Source organism: Antedon mediterranea, chromosome 1 (genome assembly GCF_964355755.1).
Source record: "Antedon mediterranea chromosome 1, ecAntMedi1.1, whole genome shotgun sequence".
NCBI lineage: Eukaryota > Metazoa > Echinodermata > Crinoidea > Comatulida > Antedonidae > Antedon > Antedon mediterranea.
In genome coordinates, this window is record NC_092670.1 from 25,904,807 (window position 1) to 25,931,752 (window position 26,946).

At 34.0% G+C, this 26,946-nt stretch overlaps 1 protein-coding gene and 1 pseudogene across 2 annotated transcripts in view; one reads left to right on the forward strand and one right to left on the reverse strand.

Moving 5' to 3' along the window:
- Positions 1-26,946, forward strand: part of LOC140063585 (hydroxyacid-oxoacid transhydrogenase, mitochondrial-like) — a 43,045-nt gene that overhangs the window by 14,953 nt on the left and 1,146 nt on the right. For both annotated transcript variants that reach the window (XM_072109971.1, XM_072109972.1), the window contains 8 exons: positions 376-572; positions 3,808-3,885; positions 9,922-10,027; positions 14,287-14,439; positions 15,860-15,958; positions 21,456-21,534; positions 26,504-26,600; positions 26,784-26,941. In XM_072109971.1, the coding sequence (XP_071966072.1) occupies positions 376-572; positions 3,808-3,885; positions 9,922-10,027; positions 14,287-14,439; positions 15,860-15,958; positions 21,456-21,534; positions 26,504-26,600; positions 26,784-26,941 (967 nt within the window). The remainder of the gene's footprint in view (positions 1-375; positions 573-3,807; positions 3,886-9,921; positions 10,028-14,286; positions 14,440-15,859; positions 15,959-21,455; positions 21,535-26,503; positions 26,601-26,783; positions 26,942-26,946) is intronic.
- On the reverse strand, positions 2,459-2,576 carry LOC140063736 (5S ribosomal RNA; annotated as a pseudogene).

Below are 26,946 nucleotides of genomic sequence, written 5' to 3' on the forward strand. Positions count from 1 at the left end.
TGAAACGATAAAGATGAGGAAATCTGTGAGAATGAGAAAAAGTCGCCCCAACCGAGACTCGAACTTAAACCGCCTGCTTGATATGCAAATGTCCTAGCCATTAGACCACTGTGGCTTTCATGGTATTATTCAAACTCGATTATGTATCCAATCTGCAGACAGTACTGTTTCGTTCTTATTAGATCTCGTCAGTGCAGCTCAGGTTTCGAAATGAAATGTACGGCAGAACTGGCACAATATATAGGCTGAGCCTATACAGTATATGTATATACATATATTATTAATTTTTACATAATGTATGTGACTTTAAATTAGGTTGAAAAAACGTAGTGGCTATAGTGGCTTTAATGAATAATAAATTTGTTAATTTTTTAGTTTCAAGAAAGCAATCTCATTTGCAAGGCAGAGTAACTTTGATGCATATTTAGCAGTTGGTGGTGGTTCTGTTATAGATACTTGCAAGGCAGCTAATCTGTATGCCTGCAACCCTGAATCGGAGTTTCTTGATTTTGTTAATGCTCCTGTTGGCAAAGGAATTCCGGTTGTGGGCTCAGTTAAGCCCTTAATTGCAGGTAAGTGTAGATTGCATCTGTTGTAAAAATGTATTATTTCAAACAATGTGTGTACTTCTGATTCAAAGTTGCTCATTTTAATGCTGCTGGACATCTTAGGAAATCAGAATTTATATCTTGCATAATAAGTTGAACAAATTTGGCTTCAGCTTTATTACCGAGGACCTATAATAGATTCAAAATAGGCATGATTTTGATAATATTTTGTAACCTTTTTAAATAAAACATGCGCAAATTTTTTAATTCAATATGCTCATATGACGCGATTTAAAGGTGAAATGGTCTCAATGTAGGAAAGGCTAGAAAAATATTATTCATGTGAAAAACGTGTTTCTCTGTACTCACTGTACTCCACCAAAAGTTGGCCCTTGACATGGATAAAAACTGTTATCAAGTGTCAATAAAAAATGTTTACGTTTTGTAAAAATAATGCATAAATATTGCTTTAAAAAGTAACAGAAAAAAAATAAGTGTACAAAACCAGCCAATTATGGTTGGATGGGAGCTAAGAAAATTTTTTAAATAGAGCTGCAAGGTCCCCGGAAATTACATTTATTATACTTAGAAATATGAAATAAAATGTAAATAATTTTCCAGGACCAGCCCTGTTATGGACTAAGCTAAGAAAATTTTGTGTATAGAGCTGTTAGGTCCCCGGAAATTGGACTTATACTTTAAAATATGAAACAAAATATGTAAGTCTCCAGGACCAGTCCTACCATGAACTAAGACAATTTTGAAAAATAGAGCTGCTAAGTCAGCATAAATTGTACCTTTTCATTGTTTAGGAGGTGGGGGGGGGGGGGGGTGTTTGCTTCTCAGCCACACAAAATCTTTTACCCCTCCGGGGTTTTGTGACCATTCAAAATGTTGAAAAACTTTATTCCATAATTCTATTTAAAAACATAGAACCAAATTAATCAAGTACATTTGAAACTTCAAGGACTAATGTAGAACATTCCATTAAGTGGAAAATTATAAGAAAATGTATGCCTTATTCAAATGTTAGCAAACGTTGCAATTTATGTCATGTTTGGAAAATATATACAGTACAGTATCCGCTGCTTACATGGGCTTAAATCTAACCCCTAGCCATCAGCGCAAGCTCGGTGGTCTAGACAAATGAGTGATCTTGAGGGTTTGAGACAAGCTTGTAGTGAATTTTGTTTTACCGTATATTTCGGTGTACAAGTCGCACCTGTGTATAAGACGCACCCCCTAACTGAGAGTAAAATATCGGTATTTTTTATATCATTGATGTATAAGACGTACTTTATATAGCGATATGTATTTGCATACAAAAGAAAGCACTTTGAAAGTTGGAGATAAAGTGCTTGTAAAGCAACAAAAGAAGAATATGTTAACAACCCTGTTTGACCCAGATCTGTATATTGTAAGTTGGAGAAAAGGAAATGCTATAATTGCAGACAGGAACGGTATCAGAATCAGAAGGAACATTTCTCATTTCAAGAAAATAAACAGTTTTAATGATTATGAGTCAAACAACGATGATGATGTAGTAGAAAGACCACAAGATTTAAATGATCAACAAGAACCAAGACGACCGCAAAGGAATCGACGAATACCCGCAAGATATAATGATTTTGTGTTGGACCAATAAGCGTGAAAATAATTTTTTTTTTTTTATTTTATTTAATCGAAACCAACAGCGATAATTACCGCCTCTAACAGGTTTGACACAAACAAAGCCATTTTTTTTTTTTTAAAGGACCTTGATTGGTCCTACCATTGATCAAGGGCTTCTCTCCTCCAGTGCCCACCTTGACCAGAGGAAAGGCATAACCAATACGTCTGAGGCAGATACTAGATGCAGGGGCATAAGAGTCAGCAGTGCTGATTCCAAATGCCTAACGGGACCCCAGCTCCATATACAGCACCCGATATTCCCAGATGGTCTCCCATCCAAGCTCTAACCAGGCCCAACGTTGCTTAACTTCGGTGATCTGACGAGAACCGGTGTTTCAACGTGGTAAAGCCGTATGATGGAAACAAAGTATATGAACATTTTGAGTTTATTCAAATTTTGATTAACATTTAAATTTGATTTTGAGCAAATTATTGATTTCAAATTACTGGATATAGAACATTGATTATATTTGTTACAAGAGACATTGATAAACAATAATAAATCTTGATAATTGACATTATGAAATTGATGAATATGAAGCATAATAATCAGAATAATATAATTAAAATAATCTAATCGATATGATAAAAGTTAAAAGAAAAAAAAATAGTTAAAATGTGTTAAAATAATGTTAGTTAATATACAGTGTTGTATTTGATAGTTATGGAACTTGTCTAAAGTAAGGAGGGAATGTAATGTTGTTGCTGCCATCTACAGTAGGTAAGAAAAGCGTGTGCAACATGGACGATGTGAAACATATGTGATTGTTGGATGTACAAGAGAAAGTTAATTAAACACCACAATCTCCTATTCAGAATTATTTGTTTAATTTTAGTTCGTTATAATTAAAATAATCTAATCGATATGATAAAAGTTAAAAGAAAAAAAAATAGTTAAAATGTGTTAAAATAATGTTAATTAATATACAGTGTTGTATTTGATAGTTATGGAACTTGTCTAAAGTAAAGGAGGGAATGTAATGTTGTTGCTGCCATCTACAGTAGGTAAGAAAAGCGTGTGCAACATGGACGATGTGAATAAAGTATATATGGAAGAGAGATAAACATTCACATGCTATAATCAACTGGAGAACACTAGTCGAATACTGTACACCATGTGGCCGCCAAGAAGGGCTCGCGCTGGGGGTACGGCGGTCGGCGATCGTGCCTATAACTATAATAATATTCCAGTCGTAAACGTTTACAAATGAAATTTTATCGGAGCACCTAAAACAGCTCCATAATAAACAAATCTTTTCATCATATTTAGTATAACATCACGCTAAAATTCCTTGAAAACTAGGCAGAAGCAGGTTGCCGTTACATTAGTACACTGTAGCTAGGCCTTACCTTAAAAAGCCCAGGCCCAGCCAACGAGGTGTCGATATGTACAATCTGTGTGGTGAGGCATAAATTTTATGTTCAGTGTATAAGACTCAGACTCACCCTTAATTTAGAGGTCAAATTTGCGTGTCAAAAGTGCGACTTATACACCGAAATATACGGTACATATGTGATTGTTGGATGTACAAGAGAAAGTTAATTAAACACCACAATCTCCTATTCAGAATTATTTGTTTAATTGTAGTTCCAACAACTTCTGGTACAGGAAGTGAAACCACTGGAGTTGCAATATTTGATCATACGGAACTGAAAGCAAAAACAGGTATGCTATAAAACATTTTTATCAACTGAATTGTTGAACTTTTTTTTGTTTTTTGTTTTCAATTGTATCATCATCATATATATTATATATCACTTGCACTGATGAAGGGCTAGTGTTGCCCGAAAGCTCTCTCCATTGAGATCCAGCCACTGATACCCACAGCATTCTCATTTTTTCCAGTAATTTGCCTTTGGATTTATATTATACAGATATTACCTGCTTAGAGGTGAAATATAAGATTTGACATCCCCAAGGGAATGATATTATGTTCAAAGGGAATATAATATTTTCCGAAGCGCAGCTGAGGGAAATATATAATTCCCGAGAACATAATATCATCCCGAGGGGATGTTAAATCTTATATTTTACCGATATAAAAGGCGATATCTGTTATATTACATAGCCAACAACAAGTAGTAGAATATCTGCTGGGTCGGGTAGCTAGGCTAGGCCTAGGCCTCCTTTTTGTATTGTATGTAAACAAGCTGCCTAGTAGACACCTTACCTTGCAAAGAATAATATACAGATATTTTTGTGGATTTTTACTTTATGTTGAACCAAAGAACCGAAAAGGAATAAATTAACTGCGTGACGTTTCGTCGACAATCTGTCGACTGCTTCAGACTAAAGCCTGGGTTGGAATGGTCTGGTTTTTTGTAAGTGACGCTGAACAGCGCCACCAGCCGTCTGGTTGGTATTGACGGTACAGCGTCTCCGTTGACCCCCTCCTGCTTCAACTTTTTCCAGCAAACTATCATATGTATGTGGGAGGTCATACCAACCAATGTCTCTGTTGATGTTATGTGGTCTTTTTCTTATGCAGATAGATTCTTTTATCTTTCTTTTGTCTGTCTGTGCTTCCTTTTCAATCCCTCTCGCATTCCAATTTGGAATATGGTCATTCCCTATAGCGTGGTCCGTTATGGCTGACTTATGTAAAACCTGGGACAAAGAATTTACACGTGTTCTAACAACTTGGTTGTGTGTTGATACGTCTTTCTTATGTTCCCCAATTCTTGTATTTAGTGCTCTTCCGGTCTCTCCTATATATACTTTCTCACAGTTTAGACAGTTCACTTCGTATATAACCCCGCACATGCCGTCCATTTTTAATCTATCTTTTGGGTGGACCAGTCCATTCTTTAGTTTATTACTTGGAATGAAGAAAGTATTTACTTTGTGCTTAGCAAATGTGCGTCGAATCTTTTCAGAAATTCCGTGTATGTATGGGATACCTATGTCACGAAACCTTGCAAATTTAATTATACAGAAAAACAATTACAAATTACTTCAAGAACTTCTATCGTTATTTTAATTTTTTTCCCTTTTGTTTTAAACATTTATACCTCAAGACTCAAACGAGCATTCACATGAAGTTTCACCGTTAACCATCCAATAATATCTAATAAATAAATAACCGTTAACAATAAACAAATAAATATCTTACAAGTGCACAGTGCACTTTACTACCTCAAGTATCTCCAGAGATTGAATTTACACATTTCCTAACACTCAAAACCCCAATTAAATACAATAAACAAATAAATACATACTCCAATAAATAAATAATTACTTCTATCCCAAATACACTCTACCCTAATTCCCCTATACGTATATCATCGTTCCCCTTTATAATAGTATTCAATTAATTTTGTCATGTAAATCTCGAATTACCCTCTTAAATTACTATCCCCATTCCCTATGATCCAATTATTACAACACTTTCTTTATCTCGTCTTATATACTTCGATTATAAATCATTCATCTTCTAATATATTTTAGTCACTAATTTTATTAATTTCTCTTATTTATGTTCGTTTCTTTTTCACATAATTATATAATACTCGTTAATTCATAATTCAGTATCTATTCAATATTTATAAATACTTTGTTTCACAATATTTCTTAAATTCGTATATTCTATTCTTTTCCACACATATAATATTTGTTATTTCATAATTCATCTATCTATTCCATATATATAATTACAATAAGTTGTTTCACAATATTTCTTAAATTCATATACTATTCTATTCTTTTCCACACATATAATATTTGTTATTTCATAATTCATCTATCTATTCCATATATATAATTACAATAAGTTTACACGTTGATAATGCCATGTAAGTTCAAATCAGGTGGCTATTTCAAACACAAGCGTTGTATATAACTTTCCACGCATTATTTCTGTAACCGTCCTTCTTTTCTTTAACGTCTTTCTTTAATGTCTCCAATTTAATGATGTGTCGTACTAGTAGTAAGTTTTTCCTTTCCGTCTCGTTCAATTCCAATATCGTTACTTTTCCGTACTCACAAGTGTTCTGGTTTCCTGAGTCTTTTAGTTATAAATTCAATTAGTCAATCCGTTCTTCAATGTAGCCTACCACTCAATTAACAGTCGTAAAAGAGACCTCAGATTAGAAATTACGGAGTTATTTATTACAAGACTACAATATCGCTGAAGTGTGCATCAAATATCTCTTACTTTGTGGTTTTCTTTATTTTCTCCGCTTAGCATCTTATCAATACAACACTAGTAGTTTGCCACACCCAATCAAGTAATCCAACACTCAGCTTACTCCCAACTCCTTGTTTTCAACCTCGCGCCGTTCCCGCACACACTTTATATACCAACCCATCATCCAATAAGCGGCCGCTACGCATGAATGACCCCCTCGTACGGTACAATGGAACAATACTTTAAATCACTTGTGACAACCTATGTGAGCTTTCATCTTCTCCATTTCCTTTCTTTGACGTTCTTCTGGCTTGTTTTTTGACTTTTGTTCTTTTCTCTTGCTTACGACTCTGTCCACTGACCATTTTGGATAGTTACAAATTTTCAATGCTTTTCTAATGTGTTTCAACTCCTGTTTTTTATCTTCCTCTTCACTAACAATTGTATTTGCTCTATTCACCAACGTATTAACCACGCTTAGTTTGTGTTCTAAGGGATGATTAGAGTGGAAGTCCAAGTATTGGTCGGTGTGAGTTGGTTTTCGGTATACCTTGGTAGCGAGTGTTCCATCTTGTTTAATCCTGATAATCATGTCCAAGAATGGTATTTGTTTCTCTGACATTATTTCTGTGGTAAACTTGATGTTGCCCGACGGGTCAATGCTATCAAGATGGCGATTGAGGGGGAGAGGTGCATCTTTATGGACAATGGCAAAAACATCATAAACATACTGTCTCCAAAAACGTGGTTTGATGGTTCCATCTGCGCTCTTAATGGCTTCTTCTTCTAACCATTCTAAATAGATATTCGCTATCAGAGGGCTTACCGGAGATCCCATTGCAGATAATATACAGATAATTACTAATTAATGACTCCTAAAATATTCACTAGCCTAGGCTAGGTCGTTTAATTAATAACAGAAGAATTTCCATCAATAAGTCTACATTAATGATAATAATATTATCAGCAGGTAGGCCGAATAAATAATAATTTGTCTTCTTCGAGCCGAATCACCGGATGTTAAGTGCGTCGCGCGCGTACCGGTTACTACTACAAACGGTCTTTCATCACATCTAGAGAGGACTAATAACAAATGAGGGTGCTATGTATGCATAGTTTAAATAGTTTAGTTGATTAATTTCTTCAAGCAAGTTCCGTGGCGCAGCGCATGAAGCGTTGTCTTGTGATGGAGTTCAAGACCCAGTAGATGACTTTTGTTTATTTATCGGCAAACGTGAGTGTTGCCACACGAAAATTACACAGTCAATATCATCGTACTCGCGAATTTGCTGGATTTTATATGTTTAATGACAGGGACACGATAATTACGCAAAAATTACTCTGTCAATATCATCGTACTCAAGGATATATACGATTTACGATCCTTGCAGCGGTAGTCATGTGATGCCGTTTCAACCAATCACGTTCACGTATTTACATAGGCTATGTAATATATATATCGGATAGAAGCTTTTTTGCATTAAAGCGACAGCAGCGGGTCAGAATTAATGAACATACCTTCTTGGTTATCACCGAATGGAGGTGTCCCACAAGGGTCGTGGTTAGGCCCTGTCTTATTTATTATATTTACTAATGACTTTGACGCAGATCTTAATACAGTTAAATACATGGATGATGCAACTTTATTTGAGAGAATCAGGAAAAACACACTAAGTACCCTCCAGATGATCACAGATAACTTTTGCAGATGGACTACAGTAAACTAAATGAAACTGAACGAAAAGAAAACAATCGAAATGCTTTTGAGCTGTAAATGTACAAAGTCCTTGTTTCCACCACTTCAAATTCATATCAGTAATATAAGTACAAGAAGCTAAGTTATTACATAGACATCATAATCCAAAATAACCTATTGTGGCAGATCCAAGTTAATGATATAATTATTAGAAGTGTGCCATAATGCTCGTGTGGTTGCCAACACCTCTTTTTCCATTTGGGCATATCTTCTCTCTGTGGGTGTCATATAAAACTGGTCTGAACCGTTTTCTTGTTCCTGCTCCAAAGCTTGATGCGTCTGCTGAATACTGTACAACTGTACGCTTTGTTGGATCATATCACGTCAATACAACATCCAAGCTTTAATCGTTAAAGGCTTTATCATGTATTTCAGTCCGCAGCCACGCAGAATATTTTACAGTTCCTTATTGGCTGTTATTTTTGCAAAGTTTGGAATGAATTTCATTTGCTGACTTACCATTCCAAGAAATCATGGCAATTCATGCTTATCCTGTGGCGGTTTCATGTTCACAATTGATGCAGTTTTTATACAGTATCTGTGCAAACTCCTGGTATTATAAATATTTATTTGACTTATGATCCCATAACAAAAAGTCTTAGTAGATATAGCTCTATATCTATTAGCCTTAAAAGTTATCCCCTTAATAGATATAGCTCTATTACCTATTAAGCACCTACTAATAAGTAGATTTCAGGTAGATTTTAGATAGTTCCTAATAGATTTTACCTCATTAGCATAATTCAAAACCCCCACTAATAGTATTAAAAATATTTTTCACTACTTTTAATCATTGATTAACGCAGTTGTATACATCTATCTATTGTCTACTTATAATAGCTATACAAAGGGCTACCAGCAACCTATTAATAGACATAAACAAACTGATAATAGCCAGTAATTGTTAATAAACTATCTATTTTATACAATAGATAGATATGGACTACCAGATAACTATGAGTATCATATCTATCAACTGTCTACTTATTATTGCTACCAATGACCTATCAATAGACTATAACAAACTCACTGATAATAGCCAGTTAAATATTAATCAACTATCTGTTTTATAAAGCTGGGAAGTAGTCATTCCATTGTTGACTTATTGAGTTAAAATCCTTAGTAGGCGAGTTAAAAAGGTCTACTAAAAAACTATCAGGGCTACTAAAAATAAAGCTATTTCTACTTAAGTCTACTTAAATCTACTAATTTTTTTGCTATGGGATATTGTAGTTTTATTATAGGCTACAGAAGCATTTCTACACTTGCCCATTTGACAATTAGAATTAACTATTTGCAATAGAATTTTATATGAGCTTTGATTATGAGCTGTTTTGTAACATTTTTAGTTTTTTACATTTTAATTAAAATGAATTGGTAATTGATAAAGTAGTTAACAGCTGTCTCTATTAGCTTCTGTGAAAATTCAACACGCACATATGTTAAAATAAAATTCAAAATTGTTTACAACTACCATAGTGTGTTAACATTGTAATATATTGGCAAATTGCCAACATTTTTACGATGTCACCACAATATTTGTTTGCGTCTTATAGTTATACTGACGTTGGATTATGATGATGTTTAGTCACCTTAGAGTTCCTATACAGTTGTCAGAACTATTAGCCGATGTATATTAATTATTGTATACAGCCCACTTAGGTCCTAGGACCAGTTTTATAGACTTATAGATAGTCTTATAGCTCAGCTCTTTCTCAGCTCAGTGATATACTGGGAATTAATTCTTTATTTTTATAAATGTTGAAGGCGAAGTACATGTAAAGCAGTTTTATTGACAATTTGTTTTCAATTCTCCAAGGTATTGGTAGTCGCACTCTTCGTCCGTTACTTGGAATTGTCGACCCTGTTCATTGCAAGTACATGCCAAACAGGATAGCTGCCTACAGTGGATTCGATGTATTGTGGTAAGTTAAAATTTGTATTTTCAAAATCGATTGGATAGTGATTCTTTTTTTTTTCGGAACCGGGACTAGTGGGGTTCCGCCGAGAGTGTTAAGTAATCGCTATATAATCGAGTTTTAACAATACCATGTAAGCCCCAGTGGTCTACTTGTTAGGACATCTGTATATCAAGCAGAAGTTTCCAAGTTTGAATCTCGGTTAGGGCGACTTTTTCTCATTCTCACAGATTTTTAATTTATTTATATTTATAAAAATATTAGTCAATGATTTAAGTAATATTATTTTAAAGTTATTTATAGTGCATTTATTATTAAAATTGGTTGTACTGCCATATATGGATGTAAGCCCCAAAGAACATTATGCGAAGGGAAAACAAAAAGAAACACATGTTTTCGCGCTCGACTTCAGTATTGGCCATTCAACAGCACTGTTTGGCATCATTGCTGCCAGTTGGTCAGCTCCGATTTATATTCAACTAACAGTAGTACCAGTTTTTGACAAATAAAAGAAAACTTGTCAAAGGTGTGTAAAATTATATGCAAGAGTTGCAATTGAAATCTCATTGTCTATGTTTTAACCAAAATAATAATAATAATATTTTACACTATTTTAAATACACACAAGTTTTAGGTACCGCCCATAATCGGAATAACGAAAAGTAAAGGATTATATAACAGCAAATTTAGAAATCGAAGAGGCTGCTTTTCGAGAGAGCACATAGATTGCACAGCAAAATTAACCCACGACCCATCATAGTAAAACTCACTAACCCTAACCATAGAGACATTATGCCCCAACTGACACTGTTGTAATAGCTTTTTTGTATAGACCACCAAGTACATCCTATTATGCGACAACTGACTTTTTTGCCATTTTATCTAACAAGCATTATAGCTCTCAAATATCTGACATAGTATATTTGGTTGGCGACTTTAATGGTATAACTGGTTTGGAGGATGATTACATATCCACTGATGAAAATGACATGTGGAATAATAATGGATATGTCGAAGACTGCAACCTGAATGAAAGTAAAACGAAATCTGATTGTATACTAAATAGCTACGGTAAAGATATATTAGAATTTTGAAAAGAAATGAGTATGCGGATCACAAAATGGTAGAAGAGTCATCTAGTGGTTTTACATTTATTAGTTTATAAGGAAAGTCTCTGTGACTACCTTCTTACTAATTCACAACAACTTTAAATTCATATCTTCTTTGAATTGATAAGCGTGTTGAATCTCATCATATGCCAATTGCCTTTAGTAATAAAGAACAATGAAGATGATGCGTTTACCCAGAGTACGTTTAAATGGTCCAACAGTTACATTAATGCATCCCGAGTCCGATGGGAACATGATGTTATTGAAATTATTGATAATGATTTTATGAATGCTATCTCTCAAAACAAAATTGATGAGGCAGTTTCACATTTATGTAAAATGTTTAAATGTGTATGTAATGGAATCAAATATACACAAACAGGTAAATTTTCAATTGATACCAAACGAAACGATGGTTTGATGAAGGTTGTAAGGACCTTAAAATGCAGGTTAAACGATTTTTAAAGAAATACAGACTTAAAACAAAAAATATAACTTTCATATAATATAGATATAGAATTGATCGGAGAATAGCAGAAAACAGACAGGAATAGAAGAAAGCAAAGCAGCCGAGATGGCAAAGTCATCGGACTATCTGGCAATAAACAAAAAACAAACAAAATAATATGCAGACAAATTAGATGCACTAAAATAGGAATTATTCTGTGAAGTTTTTATTAATCAATGTTTTTATCATTTTAAGAATGTTTTAACAACGATGAGTGTAGTGCTTGCGTTGAATTGCCAAATATCACAGAATAACAACAATGATATTTTAAACCATGATATAACATTAGATGAAATAAAAAAGACCTTTAATTCTCAAAATAAGGAAAAGGCTCCTGGCGTTGATGGAATGAATTTTGAATTCTTGCTAAACACCCCCAACATTAAAAATCCTTTTAAACGCAACAAGTGTAATTGTTCCAATTTTTAAAAATAAAGATAAGAACAAACCTGAAAAATATTTAGGAAAAATATGTTTACATATACTTAATTCTAGGTTAACACAATTTACAAATGGCAAAAAGTTAATTTATGAGGAACAAGCAGGCTTTCGAAAGGGGTATAGAGTGGCAAATAATATTAGACCCCATTATCTCTAATAAGTACTTAAATAAAAAAGCGGAGTAGGGTTTTTGTTTGTTTTGTAGATCTTAAACGTGCCTTTGATTCTATTCACTTTTGCTATATAAATTGAAATATATCGTATGTGGCAGAATGTTAAAAATCATAAATTCCCTATACCAAAACTTATCTGCTTACCGTATATTTCGGTGACGCACCCCCTAACTGAGAGTAAAATATCGGTATTTTTTTATATCGTCGATGTATAAGACGCACTTTATATTTCATCAAAACAATGTTTTTTTGAATTGTAATCAATATATTGCAATAATATATTGTGTTATATCTATAACGGCGTCCTTTATTTAGGTTTTTTCTTACCTAGGCTCGGCCGCGCCCAGCCTCAACAAGTTCTTTCTAACTTGCTATTCATGAGTTTCGACTTTCGAACCCGCAACATCGAGTGCATGACTGTGTGTCCGAGAATTGTGTACGCTAGGTCCATCAACTGGAGAATATACTAGTCGAATACCGTATGCCATGTGGCCGCCAAGAAGGGCTTGCGCTGGGGGTACAGCGGTCGGCGATCGTGCGTATAACTATAAATAAATACTATTCCAATCGTAAACGTTTACAAATGAAATACTCGGGCCTAGCCAACGAGGTGACGATATGTACAATCTGTGTGGTGAGGCATTTATGTTCGGTGTATAAGACGCACCCTAAATTTAGAGGTCAAATTTGCGTGTCAAAAGTTCGAATTATACACCGAAATATACGGTATGTTAAAAATGGCAACAAACTATAAGTCCCTATTTTAATTGTTCGATTGGAGTGCAACAAGGTTCTCCGTTGTCGTCTTCACTTTTTAATATTTATACTATTATGATTTACGTTGCACACTTAATCGGGTATTTGTTCTAGCCAAATCACTAATTTTAAGCACACTTTTAAGTCCATTCATAAACCGATTAACTGAAACAACAAAATATCTCTCAGTAATAAGACAATAGCAAACAATAATAGTAAAGTTATACAAACTAAATAATGATAATGCCTCATAATTCAGGCTAGGTATTAACTAAATACACTTTAAATAAACAGGTAAGTATACATAGGCTATAGCAAATTAAGGTGTTGCCCAAATGGCTCAACAACCATAACAAACATAAATACAGTATAAATCCATCAATAAAGGTAATAAACTTAAAACTCACCAAAGATTGTGCTAACCACTTTGTACAAGAACATATAGGCCTATATTGCCATTTTATAGTTGAACATACAGTAGCTAATACTATTCTTTTTGTGAGGATATTAAATATTAAAATCATCTTCTTTACCCAGATGACTTAGGGTGAACCTAGACTAGATAGGTTCCATTTCCCCTGAAATATGATGCAAGCGGCATTTTTGGGTAGAAGCTGGAATCAACTTGATTTAGGATATTTCGACCTCACTGATTATGAATATGATGGATCCCAAGCGAAATTCAACCATTTAAGCCCTTAATTTGCATAACTAAAAGTGGCGGCCATTAACCCATATCTTGGAATAATATATTATTATTGTTTTGTTTTTTTTGGCAAAAGTGACTTTATAAAAGCTACAAAATGGTCTATTTTCTTTTTTCATGTTCATGACAATATAACTTTAATAATGAAAACTTTTCTGCACTTAGTATTATATTTTGAATATATTTATGTACGTCTTTCATCATGACATCATAATTGCGTTCAGAAAATTGAGAATTTATTAAATTGGGGTTCGTAATTGAAGTTTTTACTGTAATCATAAGATTGGGGGTGAAAGGGGACTATCAATCAGATATTGAGGAGGGTGCCACCCAAGGTAAAGCAATAGTCAAGGTCAAATTTAAATATTGCTCTTTTCCTCATTAGGAGGGTTACCAGAAATAAATCACAGTGGGTAGTAGCCAAATTAAATACAAATCTGCTAAAATTGTTAAAGGGTGAAGTTACGTCTTGATGTATGATTACTCAGAAACTTTGATTTTAGTCTGGTTATTTTAAATGATTTAATAATAAATAATAGTAAAGGCTATTACTCATTTTTATTTTAATATAGTCATGCATTGGAATCCTACACAGCCATTCCTTACCAAGAGCGTACACCAAGACCAGTGGATCCCATACAAAGACCAGCTTACCAAGGTAGCAATCCCATCAGTGACATATGGTCTCTTCATGCTTTAAGGATCATTAACAAGTATTTCAGACGGTACAGTAGATAGATATTTTGTAAAACTTCTGAGTTATCAAAATAAGGTGTGTCAACATCTCTACAGTATGTATATATATTTACGTAAGGGCAAAATTTGGTAAATCTTTCAGATTCTTTACTCAATATTACAGAAAGTTGGTACATACTTTCAGCACTAATTTTAACTACCTAATGTAATCCGTGTTTACTAATTAAGATTTAGTTAAACAAATTTAGTTTAAACAATTTTCACCAAACAAGGAGATTTTTCCAAACATGGTACACACTGTCTTATGGTTGTCATACCCGCACGGTTAAACAGCTCGACTAATACATCATAATGTTGACCAACAAACAAAAGTTATAAAAAAAAGGTTTTAATAACTAGAAATTACGTTTATACCAATTTATTGTTTGGCAGCAATGGAACATTCCAATCTCTTTTCCAAGAGATTTCAAAATTATCTGTGTAATAAATCAGTGAATAAGTAAGTATACCTGAGCTCTTGATTATTTACAAAGCAATGTGAATCATGATATCAATATTAGTCTGGGATCCCAGAAGGTTTTAATTAGCGATTTGAGTACAAAAGGTTTGAGGTGTGGAGTATGTAGATATGGTCTATGGGACCCTGTAATGGCAATTCTTAAGTGATGGGTCCTGTTCAATTGTAGGGGGAGCCACCCAAATTACACATAAAATTGGATGTAATTAGCATATTGAGTATATCCTGTGCTAAATTAATTAATTAGTCCCATTTCCTACGTTTGTTAGATCTAATTTAAGGTCACAAACTACATTTAATGTAAAAATAAATACTATATGGTTCTATTGCAATAACATATGGTTCTATTGCAATAACATATGGTTCTATTGCAATAACATTTTTCGTCTTTAAATGGTTAAAAATGTGAGAAAAAAAATCAATTCTAATAATTTAAGTGGACCGCTATAAATCCCAACATGCATTGTGCGCGGATTGATATTTTAGTTTTTCGTAGTACGATTTATATATAATTTACACAGTGCTAAACACAATTGATTTACGTATACACAATATTATTTTAAAAAACAGTGCTTATAAAATTGGAAGAATAGTTAGGCCTCCACTGATTGTGAGGTGTTTGTTGTATGAGAGAATGTATCTGGTCGGTGAAAATCTGTGATAATACCATTATGGCTCTGTGGTCTAGCGGTATGATACTCGCCCTGTAAGTGAGAGGTCGCAGTTTCAAATCCGGCCAGAGACATTTTTTCATACAACTAAAAATATGGAACTTTCGTCGATGAGCTATGTTCGACGCGATTATAAGATCATGTTCCGAATATGAGCACTGTTTCAATAATTTGACAGTATGGTTTATATATATAGATTATATATATTAACTGTGTAATTGTTATTGGTTATCCGCAACAATTTTCTTTGTCCATTTTTAGAGCAGTACAGGACCCTGATGATTTTGAAGCAAGATCTAATATGCATTTAGCAAGTGCATTTGCTGGAATTGGCTTTGGAAATGCTGGAGTACATCTATGGTATATTGCATATAGATTATTTAAATATCTACATAATGAACTAAGTAAACATTTTAATTCCTATAAATATATTTCTGCAGTAACTGTACCATTTTCTGCAGTAACTGTACCATTTAATGTGTTGATTATTATGCAAGTTGTCCAACCAACATTTAAACTAAATTATATTTAAAAATATGTGTTTAAAAACGTCCAAATAAAAAAGGCCGTTCATAAAATAAAGTGAGCCCTACTCATCATACTGTTAGCGAACTTGCAAATTCTAAGTGCGTCAATGGTTATAAGGTTTTAATGCGATGCGGTTTGTTAGTTATTGCCTTTTTTTTACTCAAGTGGCAGAATATGTTTTTCAAATTTATTTGGATTTTATATATTTGAACTAGACAAACTTTTATAACTTAAAGATGACGTTTAAACAAAACTTTATAGTATGTGTTTTCATAAATAAGTGAATAACCATACATATTTGTGTTTTCATTGATGAGTTTGTAATAGTAACTTCAGTAACTATTACAATACTTATTTGTTATACGAAACAAGACAAGTGTATCTGATATGTACGTACATTTATTCGGAAAAAACAGTCTAGATAGATCCCTTAGGCGTCATAAATCACGGCCCAACAAATCAGTACTCATGACAGAAATTCGATCCAGTTTTGTTCACAAAAATGTTTCCAGGACCGCAACCGATGATTAGCCCTAAATATTTTGCCAACTGTTTGATAATCCCTAGCCTAATAAGAGGTAGACTACAGTTTACTTTGTTACTAAATAAGAGCTAGCGTTTCCGATCGCCGAATATCTTACTGTATTTTATTTAGTGTGGTTCTTATACTGTATAAATACAATCAACTTTATTACTGCAATCTTGAAAGAATTTCATTTGGCTTCGATTTTGTATAGATGACAAATTTCGTTTTTGTAAAAGCACAAGTTAACGGAGTACTTACTCGAACGTTGTATTGGAAACGTTACGTTGACGATGTATTAGCTATCATCCCCACAGGTACATACATTTAACACACATCTTAATAACATCGATATAACTGACAACATCAAATTCACCACAGAATCCATGACAAACAACACAATACCTTTCCTGGACATGCTCATCACACTCAATGACAACGGAACAGTTACCACCTCAGTCTATCGGAAGCCCACTCACACAGACCAATATTTACATTTCAACTCACATCATCCACTCGAACACAAACTGGGGCTTATAAACACGCTTGTGGACAGAACTGAGAAGGTAGTGGGAGATAGGGATTTGAGGAAAGTTGAGATGGATAACATCAAGAAAGCGTTACACAACTGCCAGTATCCAGAGTGGTCCTTCCAGAGAGTTATGGAAAACCGAAAAAGAAAAAAGAACAAAGGACACGAACCACAGAAGGAAAAGATCAAGATGAAAGGTAGCATAGGAATCCCCTATGTAAAAGGAATGGCAGAAAGAATAAGACGCACTCTCTCCTATCACAATGTCGGAACCTATTTCCTACCCCAAAATAAAATCAAGAATAGCCTCGTCCACCCAAAAGATAAAATCGAAAAGATGGATACATGTGGAGTAATCTACGAAGTCACCTGCCGCAACTGTCCACAAGTTTACATTGGGGAAACAGGGAGGGCATTACAAACACGAATTAATGATCACAAAAAAGATGTTACAACAAACACGGGGGGAGTAATGACTAGGGCCTCCAGAACATCCACATCATCGATCATACACAAATCTGCCATTACAGAACATGTCATAAAACACAATCATGTACCGAACTGGGAGGCTACCATCTTAACCAAAGAGCCTAAACGCAAAGACAGACAGATTAGAGAATCATTACATATAAGGAGAAATAAGGAGAAGACCATGAACCGGGACACTGGAGCCCACGAACTCCCGCATTTGTACAATGATTTGATAGACACATCACCTGGCCGAGCCACGCACAACCTCCAACCTACAACCGGAGGCGTACGACGTCATCAACAGATGACGTCAAGCATGACCAAGCTGCATTCGAGTAAGTTCTCTGTTAACTTGTGCTTTTACAAAAACGAAATTTGTCATCTTTATTACTGCAGTTCCATCACCACCAATTGAACAAGATATCTGTCGGGTAGTAACAACCGGTCAATCAGTCAGTGCTGCCCAATCCCCATAATTAAATTCTCTGGGGGACAACTTACAGGATAAAGTTGATGTCAATGGTATTTTTGTGCATCCCAATATGTAACAGTTACAATTCAAAATAACTTAACCGTGTATGATTAAATCTTGTAATATGGCCCAACAGGCATTTTTGGGCTACTGTCTGTGGCAACTTACAGGATAGAGTTGCTGTCAATGGTATTTTTGTGCACCCCAATGTGTGACAGTTACAATGCAAAAGGAATTAGCAGTGTGGCTCTTGACATGAATAACACCATTTTTGATTGGTTACTTGGGGCTACTGTCTCAGGCAACTTACAAGATAAAGTTGCTGTCATTGCTGTTTTAACATTGTATACACATACGGGGACGATGTTCAACAACTTTTATCTGTGTGGCTTTTCACATGATTAAATTCATTTTTTACTCCTCTTATTTGGTGTCCCCAGAGAAAATTTACAGGATAGAACCCGGCAGCAATATTGATTATTGAATCTTAGCTATATATCTGCATAATCAGCCTATCAAACCTTTTGTGGCTTTTCACATGAATAAATTCTCTGGGCACCCGGTCTACACTTGAAATAGCGTCTGCCTCCAACAGAATCTCCTCAAATCCTGTGCTTGCCATTTTCTTTCCAATCATCTTCATAAAGACACACATTAAATGAAATGATCGAATTAGAACGATGTATATTTTATTTCCGGCTCCATGTGTCACTTTTTCAGCAAAGCAAAGACATTCCTGAACTGTCTTGTTATCAGTGATTGGATGATTGATCACAGGATAATAATCGTCTTTATGTAATTATTGCGTTGTGTAGAGAACCATCTCCAAATAGAATACCATAAAATGTATCAAAATTATCAAAGATTGCATCGAAGTATTCCTGACTATTTTAGTTGATATTCGAGGCAACATCTGTGGCTTCTGCAAGAGCATTTTCTAACAAGTTACTAAAATGCAGAGTGACCTATGCGATGCATCTTGGTTGAGCTGCTTACTTCGAAATATATGACGTTATGCCATGCACAACACAATGTGTTTCAGCAACTTCCAGCGACCGGTTGTTACTACCCGACAGATATCTTGTTCAATTGATTTGGTCAAGCGTTCTGCCTATTCAGTACAGTATGGGGATGTAGAGCCAGAAATAATATATATGTGTACGTATTGTTACCTGTGACGATAGTCAGGTGTCACGATAATAATCAGGTTTCGCATGCAAATGAGTCAAGTGGGCGAATAAGAAGGGAGCGTTGTGATACGTAGGATATTTTGGAAAGCTGTGTTGGGTGTGCTAGACGAGGGAACGAGGGACTCACAAGACGGTACAAGTCGGAGATGGTAGGCTATCCGGAGAAGAGACAGTGGATATGGGACTGCGGACTGTGGAATAAAGACTTGCAGTGAACTGTGTTCGAAACTGGAAGCGAGGCAGGACGCAATGACAATAAAAAAGGAAACTGTTGTGATTGGAATGTATGGATGCCTAGGCAAACCACCACGGTATCATTCTTGTTGTTGTAACACTATAGTTGTGTTGTTGGGTAATGCATCGGGAAAGGAAATTAAATGGAGCTCGTGCTTCTTGCATAGTACCCTGTGAGTTGTAGGTATTTCGACCTAGGCCAAAAGTGGTCGTAACAGTATGTACATAGCATTGTTTTTCGGTTGAGAAAACAAATACGATGTCTGCCTATAATATCTTACTACTACCACAAATATTTCAATGAAAATGTTTAATAGACCAATTTGATATTGGCTATATATATACTCATCTGCTTATTTTTAAATGTCTTTGGTTAGGATCTAGCCTGGACTACTTAGTGTTTATTTTGTATGAGGCATTATCATTATTTAATTTGTATAACTTTACTATAGTATTATTTGCTATTGTCTTATTACAGAACTCATGAGATATTTTGTTGTTTCAGTTAATCGGTTTATGAATAGAAGAGAATAAAGAATCACATTAACAATGTGTATAAAATTCAAGTGAATTTGGCCAGAACATTCTACCTTCGTCTTTTCTTCTGCAGCAGCGTGTACTGTATCTTCTCCTGCCTTGTTGAAAATACTTAGGAATTCATATGTAGTCCCTCAAACATTAGATCTTTTCTTCTGACCAGAACAACCACAACGGTTCTCAGATAACGAAGAATATCTGAAGATACATTCATCTTGTGCAAATTTTGCAAGTTCTCAACTCACCATTTGAAGAACTTTCCCGTCATTGTGTGGCCGTTTTAAGATGTGCTGTAAGCTTTGTGTAGCATGCGTGATGATCCTATGCATTGCACTGTTATATTCAAGCAGATATTTTTTAACTTATAAGGAGAATCATCTGGGATGATGTTTCTGTTGTCCCGAACCTCACACTGTCGTCAGTCGCTTCTCATTTAAAAATGTAAAAGTACCATAATCCTTAAAAGATGCGAAACGGATGATACAATCCATTCGTCTACCTGTTTATTGTTTTTTTTTTACTCTTTGGCATGACTATTATGTGCAACAATTACAAACTACACTTTATATACAATATTGCCCTTTTGAAGAAAAAAATGTCTTGAATAAAACCAGAACAAAACTAGTCCTACTTTTTCAAACGAGGTCACATGTCAATATAATCATCCATGATTGTATATATCGGGGGTTGTAATGCGTCAGATAAAACAACCTTGTTTTTATGATTTAGAAATTGTAAATACAATAGAAAATATTATATTTCCAAATGCGATACATAAAAAACCCCAAATCATAATCATAATCGGCTATTAATAATAACTTTAAATTCTCAATTAAAACTATTTGTCCAAAATAGGGTACACTTTATTTTATGGAAGGCCATTATGATTTTCTATTTTTAAACTTATTTCTGTATAGATGTGAAATTATTTTGGGGTTATATTGTAAAATATATATTCTGTTATGGAAGTAAATGTAAAATACTTGAATAATTGCAAAAATTATTAATTAGAATGGGTTTTAATAATATATTTGTTTATTTTTGTATTTGTAAATACGGGCACGCTACGGTTGTATTTGAACTAAATAATTTACGAGTGTCGGAGGATAAAAATTGCGTATAATTTTCTCGTTAAATCCTATATTTTGAAAGACGCAACATCAAGAAATGATCTTTACACTTTATTCTTAACCTAATGTGTAAGTTTCATAAGGGTACAAGCTTATGCCCAGACAAGGGTGATTTTTCACTTGACTAACCCCCATTCAATTCAATGCCAAATCAGAAAAATATGACTTGATGTTGTTATTGAAGTAATTCTAATTTTATTATTTACTTTTTCATGTAAAAATGTTATTTGTGCATTACAGTCATGGGATGTCTTACGCCGTGGCAGGACAAGTTAAAACATTCAAAGCTAAACAATATGATGTAGACCATGCTATTGTAGTAAGTATTATAGTTTTAAATCATGATTCTGTCTGTGGCGTGCTGTATACTTGATAAAAACTATAAATGTGCATATTTACTTGTAATGATAAGCTAACAAACCTGATAACTTTCATTTTTGCCCTGATTGAAATTGACATTCTACTGTATTCTAGTCTATAAAAGTTTTGATATGGCACCCTACAAAGAACAGAGCGCCTAACAATACTAGTAATTAATTAAAAAGAAAAGTTTTAAGTTGATTTTTAAATAGAGGTACCGCATTCGCTCCTCTCATAATCGACAGGTAGCGCGTTCCAGATCCACGAAGCGGGGACAGAAAAAGCTTTCCGATTAGATCATCCTTAAAATGTTCATATATTAAATTTAAAATGATATAGTTTGACAGTGCATCATATTTTTTTTGTTAAAGACTACCGTAGTTCTCTCACGTACCATCTAAAAAAAATGGTGTAGTTTATACAATTGCTGACTTTTTGTTCGTGGCTATTTTCGGCGTGTATGTTTTGTATTTTTGATTTTCATAATTCTTTTTTTATAATAATATTGATTCAAAATACTAACAGTAAATGTAATTTGCTTGAAAAATATTAACATTTAATTTTGCATCATCCTTATTAGTATCCCATTATCCCAACAACCTAAGAAAATAACACCCCTACCCTGGAATATATACATTACTATACAGTAGTTTAGTTTATGCTTATATTTTTGTTCAGTACAGTAGGACAGACTATATTTACACAAAATGTTTACTACTAATTGTTAAAAAAAAAAAGATAAGCAGATAAGTTGTAGATATGAATTCATGCAAAATGTTACCCGTCGGATGTTGTGACAGTTTGAATTTTAAAAGTCTGATTTTTATCTTGTGCATCATCTTGAAAGAGCGTACATCTATATTCTACATATTTACCTGTTTCCGGAGCTCAGCATTTGCTGGGTCCGGAGTCGAGGCTAGGCTATGCCTATAAGCCCCTCTTAAAAATTACATCAAATCTTGAATACGGTGCAAATTTTAGAAGGTGGTTGGACCATGCCTGTTCAAGACCTGACTTAAATTGATTGGTTGATCTTGAAGATACTATATCCTCCGATAACGAATTCCATAGTATGATAGCTTTTCGACCAAACGATTCCCTCATCCAATTTGTGTGTGAGAAAAAATTTAAAAATGACCACGTGTTCTGACATCTTCATCAAGTTCAATAAAAGAGTCAGCTGAAATACTATCCACTCCATGTAAAATTTAAAAAATCTTCTTGGACTTTTTCCAATAGATCTTCCTCCTCACAATGAAGTGAGTTAAAAACAATGTTACATTATTCAGGGTAGGACGAATAATAGCTTTATATAAACGAAGAAAACCATCCATATTTAAAAACTTCCAACTTCCGATTTGCTCTCATTGCTACATCTGCCACATGTACATTAAAAACAAGTTTAGAGTCAATAGTAACACCAAGGTCTTTTTCATGATCAACTTCATTCAATAAGAAACCACGCATGGCATACAGATGTTTGTTGTTTTTCTTTACACATTACTTTGCACTTTCCCTCATTAAAAGGTAATTGCCATTTGTCAGACCAGTCACATGCTCTCTCTAAATCTTCTTGTAAAACTTGAGCATCATTCACAAAGTTAACTACTCTATACAATTTAGTATCATCTGCAAACATGCGTACAGAGGAAGAAATAACAGAAGGTAAATCATTAATAAACATAATGAAAAGAACAGGTCCAGGATACCACTACGAACATCAGCCCAATTGCTCATAACAAATAAGTGAGTAATGTTCAAGAAAGTCCAATAATTTCTTTCTGATAATTCTCTCCATAATTTTACCAACTACCGAAGTTAAACTCACAGGTCTATAGTTGCTTGGGTCAGACTTCACTCTTTACTCCTTTTTAAAAAATCGGTACCACTGTAGCCCGTTTCCAACTATTAGGGACGGCTCCTTCTTGAAACAATTTCGTAAAAATAATATATAGGGGATAGCAAATGATATCCTTTAGTTCGACTAAGATGCGTGGGTGAATACCATCAGGTCCAGCTGTTTTAGTAACCTTTAACGTAGATAAAATCTTTAAGATTTCGTCACAAGGAAAGTCAACTTGAGATAAAAAATCTTCTGAAATGTCATTAACAGTCGGTACATTCGAAAAATTTTTATCAACAAATACACTACTAAAAAACGTGTTTAGCAAATCAGCCTTATCTTTGTCATCAGGCACATATCTTCCATTGCTATCAGTATAAGTTGGGTATACCAGACTTTATGTTGATCTGAGAACTGAGATACCTCCAAAAAGACTTTTCGTTAGATTTGATCTCATTTGCTATTTTATTTTCGAGGTCAGATTTACTACACTGAATCTTGGACAAACTTCGGCCATTTTGCTGACACACATACTTTTTGTTTTCTCTTACCCTTTACATACTGTTTCCAACATTTATTTTTTTTGACAATCTGCTTTTCAATTTTTTTGTTCATCCAAAGGGGTTTTGTTTCGTGGTAAGTATATGCTCGAACTCGTCCCATGATTGAATACCTGATTTATCATTGAAAACCACATCCCAATCTACCAAACCAATTATCTCATGTAACAAACCATAGTTACCATGCCTGTAACTTCAAATATTTGGTTCAATTCTGTCATCTCTTACCAGATCCAATGAAAATTGTAACATCTTTTACCCAATGGAGACTGCATAACACGATTTATAGTACTCTCTTTGTCAGTAAAAACCAGATCTAAAACATTGGGTGTTTCGCCTTCTCTGTATCTAGTAGGTTCCGTAACGTGTTGAATTAAATATAGATCGTTGATGGTGTCAAAGGAACTTCTGCTGGAATCGCCATCTTCCCAAGACACAAAATTTAAAACCCAGTTAATACTTTTATAGTTAAAATCAGATTAAATCAGAAAAAGATGATTTATATACTTCACGGAACAATGAGTTCAGCTTGATGTTATTATCCATACTACACGTCAGGCTATGGTAAACATGCAACCTAATAAAAGATCAGTTTTTACTTCTTTTACTATAACCCAAACTGATTCTACAAACTTATTCTTCTTTAAAAAATTTAAGAAACTGATATTCCATTTCTGACATAAATTAAAACACCACGACCATATGTTTTTGGTCAGACAATTTTCCTCCGAAATTGCTATCTTTTTGTTTCATTTTGATGACGTCATCATGTTGACATATCTCAACAACTTTTACAGATTTTAAAATGGCCTGAAAGAGTTCATAACATGTATTTTTATATAATACTAATAATATATATATATATATATATACAGTTTTGAAAAAAAATTATTGGAAGGAAATTTTTATATTATCTAGTGGTATCTATCTATATCTATTGTGCACCCTCATAAACATTTATTTTAAAAAGTGCCACTAGACCTTTATAAATTACATAGAAAACACATGTGTCAATTTTATGTAAAATTAGTGCATCCATTTACAAAAAAAATCATATATATACTAATATAACTTAACAAAAGAAGAGGATTTAGGCTCAATAGTCAAAGTTCATTATAAGAACAGGTGTCAATAACCAGTTATGTAAATTTTATGCAAATTAGTGCATCCATTAAACTTTTTGCCATATCTCGGTCAATACTAAAGATAACTTAAATACATGTTGTCCCTCACTAAAAAGTGGATCTAAAAAATGAACTAAAACTACGAAATGGCGTATTCAAAGTCTTATTTTATTAATCTTCATTTTTCATTTGGGGGAATACATCTTTAGCACACTTTTTTACACATACAGTGCAAACATAGTTAGAAAACATGTTTTTTCATGTGAATTATATTTTTCCAGCCTTTCCTATTAATTTTACCAAATGTAGGACTATTTCAACTCAAATCACGTCATACGAGCATTCTGAATGAAAGTCTTTTTATTTTTAAATACAACTGGCCAATGATGACACCACAACAATTCAACAGCTTCCATAGCGGTGTGAAGTTACAACGGTAGATGGCGCTGCGTGGTTGCTGGCGCAACCAAAAATGCGTTAAACTGTATATGTTTATAAACACTATAGATTTGTGTTTCTATCAAATTATGTATCTCAGCTTGATTTTTTTTAACTTCAACTGAAGTTGAAGAATAAATACCGTAGATTATTAAAAACAAATGATCTTTTGAAATTTTAGTTTGTTTTTATTGAAAATTATTAAGTTTTAAAATGACTACTTCAATAAGCCTATTCCAAACCATTGGTGAACTTGGAGTCACTCAGGCAGGTTGAATGCAATATTTGGTTGGTTTAGCAACCATGCAGCGCCACCTACCATCCACGCAGTGCCACCTACCGTTGTGACATCAGCACCGCAGAACTCATGGCTATCACTTTAAATTCAGAGATAAAAGAAATCGAAATATGCTTATGACATCAAAATTAAAATTGGAAAAGATAATTCAGCAAGACATTATTAAAGCTTGGGAAAAATGGAATACAGATAAGTCAGATGTGCTATATAAAGTGACAAAAATCCTATATTTTATATTCGTGTGGCCATATAATGACGCCACAACATCCGAGAGGTAAACATTTTGCATGAATTCATATCTACAATATCTACTTGCATATTACAGTTAAATTAAAAATTAGGGGTCTCCAATGATCCTGATCAGCTGCTATAATAGACTCAAAATAGGCATGATTTTGACAATATTTTGTAACTTTTTAACTAAAATGTACCCAAATTGTCTAATACAACATGTATCGACGAAATGTTGACTAAGACTAAAATCTCATCAATCTTGTACCAGATTTGGAAATGTTCCAAAAATATCAATATAGAATATTTTAGAAATGATAATGTAAATATCTTTTGTAGCACTATTAATATTCGAAAACTTGCTAGTGATGTGCTCGAATATAATTGATAGCAACCTTCAATCATAGATAAATACAAATTTTGTTTTCTTTTAGCCTCATGGTCTTTCTGTTGTAATGACAGCACCAGCAGTGTTTGAGTATACAGCTTCAGCATGCCCAGAGAGACACATAGAAGCAGCTAACATCTTAGGTAAATATAAGTAGTTGACAAGAAATATTCATTAAGCCAATGATTTATGCGGTTGATCACTTTATTCAAATGCTGAATTTTGTTGATCATTTTGTCGTTCAAATACTTAATTGAAAATGCTTGTTGTTTAAATTATTACTTTTTATTGAACTTGGATTACTAATATAAACTATGTCTATATAGGCAAGGACACTACAAATGTCAAACGTGAAGATGCGGGGCGGGCTTTGTCAGATGCTGTGCGTGAGTTTATGAATGACCTGGAAGTTGAAGATGGATTACAAGCTTTGGGGTACACCAGTGAGGATATTCCAGCTCTTGTTAAGGGTACTCTTCCTCAGGTAGT